Raw genomic sequence first — 12506 nt, 5'->3', positions numbered from 1 at the left:
TAGCTTTCCCGTCATCGTTCAATGTTCACGGTTGTCAAGCAGCTCTTCTGGCGACAGTGGCGGCCAACAACACCAGGCCATTAGTTCCAAGACCTCTTTACTTCCTACTTTTACATCCCAAAAATCTGGAGACGAGAGTCAGGTCATTTCAGGAAGCGCGTCAATGCTTTGTTTTTATTTATTTTTTTCAAATTGCTATGTTCGTTTATTTTAGACTCAACGATTAAAAAGGGACGCTTTGCTGCGGTGTTTCATGGGTCATGACACCCGATTCTCGGTCATAATGTGTGTTGTGGAGGTTGATATTTGTACATTCACAGACAAGCTGGCGATATTTTAGCGCATTTGGTAGTGTCGTTAATTTATAATCAAATTTTTTTGTACACGAGCTAACGGCCTGTAAGTCGGGCAACACTGGCACGCTTGCTAGCCATGACGTAATGAGCTGCTTGCTGGGCGCATAGAGTTTCTCAAACTTGACTAGAGGGCACTCTGGCGGTGCGATGGTTCAGGGACCATGGGAATGATGGGTAGTACACACATTTGCCTAGTCTTCGTACTTGCGGGCGGCGAATCGTACTTGCGGCTTCGTTTATTGCTGTGTTTCGGTTTTGTTTTGAAAGAAAGATTGAACCCTTTTGAACTTCGTGAGCCAATTCGGAAAGTAAGTCTAAAAAAATAAAATGGTGAAGCGCAACCGCTGAACATTTGCTAACACTTGTTTCGTAAGAAAACAGCTCCAAGCCACATGAACACACACGGAGCCAAAAGCAGGCCAGAAGTACGAATATTAGACAAATGTGTGTACTACCCATCATTCCCATGCTCGCTGAAGCATCGTGCGTTGCAGCTCCCATAAACACTAGCGCCAGAGTTCCCTCTAGTAAGTCTTGTGGGAAACTCTATGGCTAGGCGAGCTGCTGCATGGTCTGCATTCCGGAGGACGATCGTGTTCCGTGGTCAACTGCGCTTGCAATCGACCTTTTTTCTGCGTTTTTCAACTTGCCACTGGAACTAAATGACTGGCAGTGATTAAAACAATACCACCGTGTCGCCCATCTATCGCTGGTGCTCTCAGCCAACGCCTCCTCTATTTCATCAATGCCAGCCAGATGCGCCCGATCCAGCTGTTCACCACCCTCTCCTCTAGCCCTACCCTGCTCTCTCCCCGCGCCTAGCCTTCGCGTGTGCTTTGCAGTCATGGGGCAGAGAGCTTCTCATGCAGTGCTTCACGACGGAAATCGTATGAAGGAATTTTATAAGAGCGAAGCTCCTTCAGGCGTGGGCTGAGCCACCACCACCTAGGTGGCTGAGCATCCCGTCGTAATCGTATGCTAGCCGCCTCTCGTTAGTTCTTGAACAGGCCGTACAGAGCGGTACTGGTACATATGACGAAATGCATATACGCTGAAAAATGCAAATGGTACGATACTAGAGGACGCTACTTGTAGTATGATAAATAATAAAAATCACAGCATGTTCATGGAGTGAATGATGATGAGTGGAGTGAAGCGTCCGTCATTCCGTCCATGCTTCCGGCCGTCTGTTCGTTCTTGCTTCCGTCCGCCCGTGCATCCATCCGTCCATTCGTTCAATCGTTCATGCATCCATCCGTCCGTCCTCTCATACGTCCACCTGTGCGTCCATCCGCCCGTCCGTGCATCTGTTCCTGCGTTCATTCATGCATCCGTCCCTGCGTTCGTCAATGCGCCCGTCCATCCGTTCGTTTATGCCTGCCACGTCGTCAGTCCATTCGTGCATTCGTTCATGTGTCCGTCTGTGCGTCCGTCCGTCCGTGCGTCCGTTCGTGAGTCCGTCCGTCTGTCTGTACGTGCGTCAAACGAACAGACAGACGAAGGACGTACGCGGCCACTGGATGGTTCACGGTTTGCCGATAAAAAAGTGATACGTGCAAGGCGACGGCGGCTCGTGCTCGAAGACGGAACCCCGTTGTGCGAGCGCGCGATAAAATAGTAATGACGTCACACGAACACATGGGCGATGGCGTGTTCGTCAGCGGCTCCGTAGGCTAGCGGCGCGGTGTAGTAAAATAAAAGCCGTTCTCGCGCACGCATTCAGAAAGGAGGTCGGCAGATGGACTAGGCTGCAGAGCGGCGTGCGCGCAAGGCGGCGGCGGCTCACGCTCGAAGACGGAACACTGATGTGCGAGCGCGCGAGGCAGAAGCATGCCGTGAAGCTGCGCGGTGGCGCCGACAAGATCCCTGCCTACGAGAACGGGAAGCAGAAGAGGCGCGGCAGTGGCGTGAGGAGCCAGCTTTGCTCCACCCTCCATCATTCACCCCGTGGATATGCTGTCTTTTTGTTATGTACAGATCCTTGGGGCAGCGTCTTGCATTCCTCGTGTTCACAATATTGGCGGTCACGCTGCCTGGCTTAGTGAAAGATACGGTGTTTAGAGATAGCGTGTCACCGTTCGTGGCGCTATGCGGGTAACCAATGTAAAACCAAAGGGAAAGTGTCACTGCAATGTTTCTGCATGTGCTGCTCTGTGACGCAGCGGCGGCATTGCTTTGAGCGACAAAGAAGTAGCACGAAGGAACAAATCTTACAGACGTACGATATTGCAGTGAGAAACGCGTCTATCGCATTTACGGGGAAATCACTTGGAAGCACGTGTGACGCAAGCAGCACTACCCATCATGTAGCGTAGCATCACGACCACTCTCTGAACTAAGGCGGACCTACAGCTCCCGTTGGAAGCGCGCGTTTGCACTGGCATTGAAATAAATAAAGGAGGCGTTGTCTCAGGAAACACTTTTTATCAATCTGTCTGAGGTCAAGAAGTGTCCTGTGAATGTGCAACGTGTATGCGGTTTGCCACTACGGATACATATTCATTGAAACTCCTCGTGGGCAGTGCTATGGTTAAGCGTCAAACTTCCTCTTTTTTTTTACCGGAACCGAATACACTCGACAGAGTTCACGCAAAAATTCGGCCAAAATGTATATTGCGAGTAACACTGTAGTGCCGCACTGACGTTCCGTTCGCCAACTTCGGCTAATGTTAACATAAGCCACACGCAACATTGCAACCGATGGAACAACAACGGTCCCAACGCGCAGCGTTGTTACGACCCCGTAACATTTATTTATTACGTATTTATTACGTTCAGCACCGAAAGTCGTACATGCACGTATGCTAGCAAACAAAAATACGCACGTTTTACCGATTCCACTGCGCAAAGTAACACTATAGCTCGTGAATTCAGCGTCGACAGACCCCCGTATCACAAGCTCGGTTGTCGACCTGGCATGCTTGAAGTAAAGCTATATACTTATCATTGGGGAAGGCCGTCTGCAACATCTGCCACAACGTCGAGGTCTTTGGCATCTTGGTTCCCCCCGTCTCGCACGCTTTCCTTGCCGCTTGAGCTTGTGGCGATGGGGTCGAAGTCAACATACGCAGGGTACACGGCGTCGTCCTCGCTTCTGCTGCTCGATGAAGCACGTGCTACCCGAATCGTGAGGTGTTGATTGGGCCGATGACATGGCGATGGCATCGGTAACATGCCGCAACACTTGCAGCACACTGACACGTGCGGACCACGCAGCAAGCAACACTCGCAACACAGTGAACACACTGGCTGGGACGTTAAACCCCACATACCAATCAATCAAATCGAACACACTGGCCGCTTATGGTAGCTGCTGCATGGTAACAGACGACGGCACAGCTCCTTACGGCTTGTGGTCACACACGCCATGGCAAAATGGCGGTCGCCGGTGGTGGGCGCAGTTTACAGCCGATGAGTTCTACGGCTCATTTTGGATTGAAACAATCTTTTACAGTCCAGTTTTCACACGTGTGCCAGCTTATTTGACCTTCTACCTTTGTTTTTCGGCGAAAATTGTCAATTGTTGGGTGACCATGTCATGGCCCCTTTAACGTACACAGACATAACGCAGTACACGGGCCTCTATCACTTCGCCGCCATCGAAACACGACTGACATGGCTGGGATCGAACCCGCAACCTTCGAGTCAGCAGCCGAGCACCACGACCGCAGTACCACTGCGGCAAACAATCCTCAAATTGCACTATACATGCAATTTGTCAGAAGTGACACTAACACCGAAAATTGGGAAGGTTTAATCCGTGAAGGCGTGGCTTAGCTTCGTGATTAGCTCCGGCAGCATGGTGTGCTGCCGCAGCTAATCACGGAGACCACGAGGAATGCAGGTTGTTACCCTGTAAGCAAATTTATAGCACGCTGCCGTATGGTAGCGCACGAGCGCTGTCACGTGGTTTTATTTCATATTCACCTAGAGGACAAGAAAAATCGCCCCTTAGCATGAACGTTGCTTAAAAAAACAGATTGGTTGCGTGTAACGCCTTCCACAAGCTTATGAAACGCACTTGGCCCGAATAAGAATACTAAGACGTCTTGGATCATTATTATTAGTTAACTAATAAGGTGCTATACAAAAACAAACCTAGAAAGCGCCACATGACGTCAGACCATATGTTGCGTAGCAGTGTTGGTTCCATTCGGTTGCGGTCAGCCACTTTTTTTTTCTGATTAGTTGGTTCTAGTTACACGAAATACCTTTTATATATTCTTAATAAAGCTAACTTTTTTATTTTATTTACGGCAAAAGAGTTTTCTGAAGCTGCTCTCTTCTTTTCGTCAAGGATCTCCTCAGAGCGCCACAACAAATGTAGATGGCAGAGTGAACGGCCAGCTTCCAATAAACTTCCAGGTAAGCAGTGGGTCTAGCAGTTTTGCGAGTATTCCTGACGTCACATCTACACCAAGAAGTTAACATGGGTAATAATTTAACCAGCCATTTATATAAAAAGACGTATATAATAAAGTGCGTACGAATTTTCGTAAGGATGGATATTGTGATGTAAGCACGAATTCATGTGAGCGGGTGAATGTCTAATGATCACAGTAGATAGCTTAATAGTCACAGAATAAGGCGTGACGGACAATGCCACGACGCACCAGCCATAGAAAAGTGTGCGCGTTCCGGCCATTTTTGAAGTGCCTATAGAGGCTAGAGCACCGAGTGAAACTCGTTTCTTTTCCAAGGTCAAAGACACACCCAGTTTCCCGACTACCCAGAAAAAAAAAAAAGCATTTTGCAGTGTATAAATCCACAATTTTGGCTAAAATTAAAGGTTGTATTGTAGACACGTATCGGAGCATAACTCTACTTAGGTTAAAGACCACGTAACTGTCATAATGACCAACAAATTTTTATTGAGTTCACCGAAAAATCTCTGGCAGCTGGGATCGCTGCGACACCTGGTGGAGCAGAACTAAAGCATGCGCTGCTTTCTGTGGGGCATCTCTGGAGCGCCCTGTGGGAAGTTAAACCCAAGGAATTAGCTATGGCACACTAGCGCTATAGTGCGCGAGGGCCCCTACCAGACACCGAGGTCTCCTCCGATTTTCGCATCATTAGGTTTGCGAACCAGAGGCACGTTTACGGTTGTCTGTCGCTCATTTAGTGTATCGCTTCACACTTATCGTTAATACGTTTATTTCAGGCGGTGCGAGTGGTCATGTGACATGACGTTCGAAGCAATATGATTACACATCAGTTTATTTTCTTTGCAGGGAGAAGAGTCGACGCCACCTTGAAGAATGGTCCGCAGGGGAAAAAATGAAACGAGACATTTGGGACAAGATGCCGCAGAAAAAAAATATATTGCGACATTTTATTGAAACAATGCCACAACGCGCTCATCGTATCATTTCCACGAAACTTGATAGCTACCGCTCGCGAGCTAGAATGTCATAAAATGCATCAATAAGCGGTAGGATTGAGTAAAAGAAAAAGCGAACGATAGATCCATTAAAAATGACTTAATACAGTCGACCACTGATACTCTTGCTTGCTTGATCATTGCTTGCAGTTGTCTCCCCCCGCCGCTACAGCGAAACTAATGAAACTGACGTCTTGGCAGCAATGTACCAGCCGTGTCTCTCGGGGCTTCCAGATTGAATTCTGAAGAGAAAATGTAAGCGATGTTAGACCGGCTACACTGTCAAAATTGCGCAGTGCAAACGAAAGGTTCTTTTGCTGCCAAACCCCGTATCAATCCAAACGACGTTAGGTTGAAGCGTTCGCTCCAGCACCATTCCAGATTACGCCGTGAGAATGTCAAATAAAGTAAAGCAGAAAACAAGAACCATCCCGAATTACAAACAGGTTCAGCTACCCGAACGCAGTAGAACTTGCGAGACGCACAGGCCGTGAAGCGCTTTCCAACAATGTCCTCCACTAAGAGGCCACTTCCCTTACGTTATACCACTGCTTTAGCGAAAGGTCCTTTGCTAGAAAGCAGCACACAGCCTCATGAACTAAAGACAAAAATCAAGGAAGACTGGCTTTAGCTCACTCGCTAGTTTGATGACCTTGAAGACGGGAACATGCAGGGGCTTGAGAATTCTATACAGAACTCCTGCGCGTTAATGACGCACCGCAAGAGCGCCGTTTCATAAGGACTCGCTCCATTCGCTCAGGTCAGTCACCTTGATGAGAACAGGCAAGGCGGGAACGCTGCGTGACTGGCTACCGACACCGTGCGCACTCATCGGCCAGACTTGAGAAGCAGTGCCTATTCCGTTCGGAGAGGCGGCATCGAAGGTCTCGGGTTCGTAGCCCGGGGAACCCGAATAGTTCTGGAAAGTGGTCATCCCGATGCCGTAGCCTGCCGGCGAAGAGTTGCCCGTGATGAACCACGGCACGTGAGGCTCCTGGACAGTCATGGGCTCCTTGCGGAAGCGCGAGGCGAGGCCTTGCATGACGTCGCTGGCCCTGTCGGTGATCCAGTAGAACTGGGTCCTCTGGTACGCGGCCACCACGAGCAGGAAGGCTGCGACGCCGACGAGTGGCAGCAGGCTGTACCAGCTGAACGGCGTCAGGATCGAGTCGACGATGAGGGCGTGTCCCATGGCTCTTCAGCAGAACATGCGATTCCCGTGCGATTCGTTCGGGGGGCCTGCAAATGTCGAGCAGGCGAAAAACGTTTGGTTCACCTGGAGCGCTGTATACCTATGGACGGTGTGGTGTGTAGTAATACGTGGCAGGAATCGCGATCCGCTGAACGCGTCATCATGCGAAACGTGATCCGCTAATGTGTCAGACGCGCATGTAGAAAAGTAGCACAAATGACGATGACGAGCTAGGCACGGGTCAGTGGTCTAATGAAATCGAGCTCAATGAAAGAGGATGTATACATAGCGCATCGTATACAGGCGAGATACGAGACGTTTGCTGATATACGGTGACAACACCTTGCTGCGTGTTTGAAGAGATTGTTCTTCAGCAGGCGCATTGAGATAATGACCTGTATCTTTTAGGTGCGGACAGCACCCTACTTCTCACCACCGTATTTTATGCATGTTGACTAAGAAACCTGTCATGGCTGTGACGTAGCGCTGCATCTGAGCATGTGGTAGCGCGAGTTAGATACCGGCTGCGCCCCGATTAAGGGCGATTCGCAAAAACGCCTGTGTATGAGCACTTAGTTTCGGCGGCCAAAATTAAGCCGAAGACACCAAACTATGCCTCATGATAAGGCGGCACGTGAAGTCCCTAGAATCATGACTAACTGCCGGTATTTTTGCAAGCGACAATCCAGATATATGTTACTTGCAGATCAGCCCCCGGTATTGGAATTAGACTAGATCCGTTCTAATAGCTTAGCCACAGAGGCATAACCCTACTAAAGCTTGAGGTCATGAGTTTCGTTACCCGCCATGGCGGTTGAATTTCGGCGGAAGCGAAAGGCAAGAAAATACCAGCGTAGTTTCATGTATGCTTTCATTTTAAGTCGAAAAATTTGTAGGTTTAAACAGATTCAGCCAATGTTTTGAGTGAATGTCGCCTAGCAGAGAGCAGGCGTTGGAAGAAGCTGAAATTCAAAGCCGATCACGCACGAAAGAAAAAAAAAAGCAGGACACCGGCGTTTAGGGTTTCCGCATGCAAACGCCTTACAACTTCAAATTCTTAAGATTCCTAGGTGGTCACAATTAATGCGGAATTCACCTCGACTACAGCATGCACGCCAACCGTGGTTTTGGCAAGCGAAGCTTCTGAATTTTACGAAACTTATACGACCGGAAATAGAAGAAGAATGAAGGACGACATACCAAAATGAGCTCCCCTGGTTGTAGTCAGTTCACGCGTACGTTGTACACGGGGGTCGTAAAACAAGCAGCGTACGCTGCAGACGCATGGGCCAGGAACTAGCGAGACGAGCAGACCGCTGATATCAGCCGCGAAGTGACGACGGCGGTGCGTCACTGAGGAAGCCCGGAGGCTTAATCCTTTCCTTGTTTGCCGGTGGCTAGCTCAGAGATGCCGAAGTCGGAGACAATCGCTGAAGATGTGGTCAAGCGACGGCATGGGGAGGGGGGGGGGCGTATCTCGGAGATAAGCTAATCTTAGTATCGCTGATGGGCATGCCTGAATTGTGTTCTTTACAAAGCTATAGCAAAGGCGCCCTTTAAGTTGAAACACACACGGCTACGCTGATAAAGCTAAAGCAAAAAAAAAAAACTGAGAAACAAAAGAGGATAAAGGAAGCGATCACACGCATCGTGAGAAAATGTGCAAGCGAAGGTTTTCGCCCTTGATTTTTTTTTTTTGAACGGGGGGGGGGGGGGGGGGCTCAAATATGAAAACCGCGATGTGATTATGACAGACGCCGTAGTGGAAGGCTCCGGAAGTTTTTAACATCTGGTGTTCTTTAACGTGCAGTAACATCGCACAGTAAACGGGCCTCTATCGCTCCGCCTCCATCGAAATGCGACCGCCATGGCCAGAATCGAACCCGCGACCTTCGGGCCAACAGCCGAGCACCTTAGCCACTGATTCACCGAGGCGGACTACTACTTATCGCGTGAGATTCGTGAATGAAACTTTCCGTCAGGGATGCGAAATTTCCTGAAGTTTTCGAGCAGCACAGAAATTGCTTTTTTTATTTTATTTTTGTTTTTGTTTTTTCAGGTGTCGGCTGCTTCAGCTGCACTGTCGTCAAACGACACGTCCCGTCACCATGACGTCACCGGTTTTTTTTTTTTTTTTTTTTTTTTTTTTTTTTTTTTTTACTTAGGGGAGAGAAGAGTACGGCCATCGGTAACTGTCTTTTCGCGCACAGCTCAACACGCTGGAGCGCTCCGTACGGGCACAGGCGGCGTCCGTCGCAAGCTTGTAACTTTACATGAACCGCGTTTGAGCGTGCTCTGTGACCAATTTACGCATGCTAAGATAGGGGCTACCTCAAACCACGTGTACACTCACCCCCGTATTCACAAACGCTCCTTCACTCAAGGGCTCTCCCCGACTTGAAAAAGTCGATCGGAGCGCCGTCTCTTGGCAGACCAAGTCACTGCTTATCGGCAATATTCTGTAGCGATTCTTGAGAAGCGCAGCGTCAATTTCAGTCGAGCAGCGGCGCAGTGCTCAACTCAGTCAAGTGAAGGATAGAATTCGAGTCGAGGAGCGTTTCTTAATACGGGGGTCAGACGTGACCAGTGCAGTACGGAGCACTCCTAACCAACCACTCTAGAAAAGCTTGTTAAGCTTTGTACTTTCCTCTTTCTGTGTGTATTTTCTCAAGTGAGCAACCACTTAAGTCTTTTTTTTTTTACTCGCAATTTAGAAAATATCTCAAGAATAATATTAACGTCAATCAAAGCAAGGCATATTTATTCAAGCACATTCTACGTTCCAGCACTGACACAATGCTCATTGGAACAACGCATGTACCAAACCTGCTACCGGCTTCGAACATTCCAAGGTTGCAGGTTCGGTGTCTGCTGGCGGCAAGTTATCTTTTGATCCCCATTACTTTCTTCACGTTAATATCACAACTATTGCAAATAATGTGTCCTGTATCTTCCTGGGCCTTATTTTCTGTTGTTGACATTAAATAAAAATAAAAGACTGGCAACGTAAAAAGTGAAATAAATACTAACATCTCATGGTTGTGGTGCCACAGAGCTACATGTAAAAAATAAAGGAGTAATATTTATACCTAACGTAGATAAGACGGACCTGATTGTTGAACTGTACAGATTCATTGGCGGTCGGATACGCGCGATTCGGCTTCGTATATCCTTTGCTTCTTTGCGAAGAAAGCTTGCCCGTGAGTATTTCCACAACATAGCCCCCGCCTAAATAGCCCAGCCCAGTGATCCCCATTATCATCGCTTGCTCCACAACAGATGGAATCAAGCTTATATAAACGCGCTTGCTGGTTTTGAAGGCATCTCTGTGTTTAGGCACAGTGCTAGTAAAAAAATAAGCAAATTGAACAGATTGTACCTGCCTAAAACAGGCGTCAAAACAACGCTATGATTGCGAGGCCCACTGTAGTATAGTGGAACAAGGATTTAGTTTTGGTCACCCGGGGCTCTTTAACGGTTGCTCTTCGCTTTTCACGCCGTTCATCAAAATGCAACCGCGGTGGACCACGATTCAAGTTGATTTAGTATTTCCATTTACAGCATCCTTTAAAGTCTTCATTGTACACATGCGTATACTCACCCCACTGTGACACTTCTCCGCTGAACCCCGCGAAGTATCTCTCCAAGCGGTCACTGCCAAAGCCATAAAAGATGCCACTTCACCGGCGTCGACACAGATCGAGTGCGTAATGACGCTAACTGGTGGCCATTGCGCAGCTGCAACACTGCTGCATGAAAAGCGTTCAGAGAGAGGCAAAAGTAAGCGGTATGCCTCACCGCGAGATTGGGACCTGATCGCAGTTGTACGTGTACATAGCTCAAGATACGAAGCAGGTCGGCCAGCTGACGGTTGCGTTGGCGTGTGTGAGTTTTCTGCTTCTCGTGCTTCTTTCCAGCCTTTCCTCGTACGAGCCTCGACTTCTGTCTTTGCGCGGTCAGCACTACGTATTTCTTTTTGTTTGTTTTTTTATCTCTCCTCTTTTCCGCTATTCTATTTGCTTGCCGGTAAATAGCGTCGCAGACTCGACTTTCAAGGACAGGTGCAAAACCGCTGCAACCGCAGCAATCTTGTCGATCCTTGCTTAGCGATACGAAGATGCTGTTGCGTTTGTAAACGCGTGTATATATTCGAGGGGATGGTGCTTGCAAACGCTACAGCAATAAAAGACGCTTTTACTCTTCTTTTTTTTTTATTTGTAGCATCAGGAATTTGCACCGCTCCCCCTGCTACACTTTATATTAATAACATGTGGTGTTTTTACGTCCCAGAACCACGATACGATTATGAGGAACGCCGCGCTGGATGGCTCAGGAAATTTTGGCCATCTAGTGTTTTTTTAACGTGCGCTGACGTCGCACAGTGAACACGGGCCTCTATACCGTTTCGCCTCCATCAAAATGCGACCGCCATGGCCGAGATGGAACCCGCGACCTGCGGGTCAGCAGTTGAGCACACCATAACCACTGCTCCACCGCGGTGGAGGCGAAGAAAATCAAAATGAGAAAGTAGACTTGTTCTAATGTCTCAAGCCTGCAGAAGGCAAATAGAGATAGAGAGAGAGAGATGAGCAACAGAGGACAGGAAACTGACAGAAGGAGAGATCCCGCGTGCCACCATCCAGTGAAGCGGGGGAGGGAACGGTAAGTAGAAAAAAATAAATCGCCACAACCGGCCGCTGTCTGTCACTGCCCCATGACACTCGTTCATCGCAACGAACACCAGTTCCGGCTACAGCCGAACGTGAAAGGCTGTAGTACTACAGATCTGCGAGTCGTCCTCGCTTGCAAGGACCTATGATGTGAACATTCGGTTCGTGATATTTAAGCAAAGGCCCCGGATGCCTCTCATCCTGGAAGAGCGACCGACGGCACCAACACGAGTGGCGCAAAAACTCATCGTCGTGCGATGACGTCTCCCTACGAAGTCATCAAGACGACGTACAACGTGACGTCGCAGGATGGAGTCACTAGGTAAAAGGTGGGCCGATCCAGGAGGAACTGCAAAGCCGCGTGAGATAAAGAAATTTTCCAGTGCCTGCGATCTCGGTGGCCAGTGCGAAACCAAGTCGGATGAAGCATGCTTTCGGGGGGAGGAGGAATAACAAAATTGATTGATAAGAAAAAAAAATACTACGGCTTTGGCCTTTGAGTCATCTTAGGCAAATGCACAAGGAATCCTGTGACTTTTATGTTGGTTTCTGTTTATACTGATACGGATATTTGTTTCTGATACTCGTATTTGGTAAAAAAAAAAACACTAACACAACAACGAGTGATCGTCTCCGTAGATTAGAGCGACGACCGTCGCACCGAATCTGTTTAGGAGTCGATTTCCTCGCGATTGTACTCAACCCTCGGGGGCCTGTCGGCCGCTATAGAAAGTGAAATGCAGGAACAAAGAAAGAGGGGGATTTCGCAAAATCTTACTTTTGAGTAACATAGACGAGAAGGCTGGCTGCCGTCCCGTCAGCAGAGCCCGCGGGCGACGAGCGAACGTCGATGCCGCCTCTAGGTCGGCTCTTCAAGGTAACAAACAGGAATCCATATACTGCTATCA

General features: G+C 48.6%; 2 protein-coding genes across 3 annotated transcripts in view; one reads left to right on the top strand and one right to left on the bottom strand.

Annotated features, from left to right (window-relative positions):
* Window positions 1-5849, top strand: part of LOC119173866 (EF-hand domain-containing protein 1) — a 63361-nt gene extending 57512 nt beyond the window's left edge. The window contains exons 10-11 of the mRNA XM_075895478.1: window positions 4654-4721; window positions 5588-5849. Coding sequence (XP_075751593.1) covers window positions 4654-4721; window positions 5588-5611 — 92 coding nt within the window. The 3' untranslated portion in view covers window positions 5612-5849. The remainder of the gene's footprint in view (window positions 1-4653; window positions 4722-5587) is intronic.
* LOC119174541 (uncharacterized) lies at window positions 5647-10820 on the bottom strand. Of its 2 annotated transcripts, none has more exons than XM_037425492.2 (2): window positions 10530-10820; window positions 5647-6975 (listed from the first exon to the last, which is right to left on the bottom strand). In XM_037425492.2, the coding sequence occupies exon 2, from the start codon at window positions 6926-6928 to the stop codon at window positions 6470-6472; it is 459 nt and encodes a 152-aa protein (XP_037281389.2). In that variant the 5' UTR covers window positions 6929-6975; window positions 10530-10820; the 3' UTR covers window positions 5647-6469. The 2 variants fall into 2 exon arrangements, with proteins under 2 accessions (XP_037281389.2, XP_037281388.2); XM_037425491.2 differs by lacking the exon at window positions 10530-10820 and adding an exon at window positions 8129-8363.
* Window positions 10821-12506: the final 1686 nt, after the last annotated feature.

This window comes from Rhipicephalus microplus, chromosome 5 (assembly GCF_043290135.1).
Source record: "Rhipicephalus microplus isolate Deutch F79 chromosome 5, USDA_Rmic, whole genome shotgun sequence".
Lineage (NCBI taxonomy): Eukaryota > Metazoa > Arthropoda > Arachnida > Ixodida > Ixodidae > Rhipicephalus > Rhipicephalus microplus.
This window is presented reverse-complemented; position numbering and strand designations above follow the sequence as displayed.

What these genes read in the sequence shown, in the direction of transcription:
- LOC119174541 (XM_037425492.2), bottom strand. Translation starts at nt 6,928, where the DNA reads ATGGGACACGCCCTCATCGTCGACTCGATCCTGACGCCGTTCAGCTGG.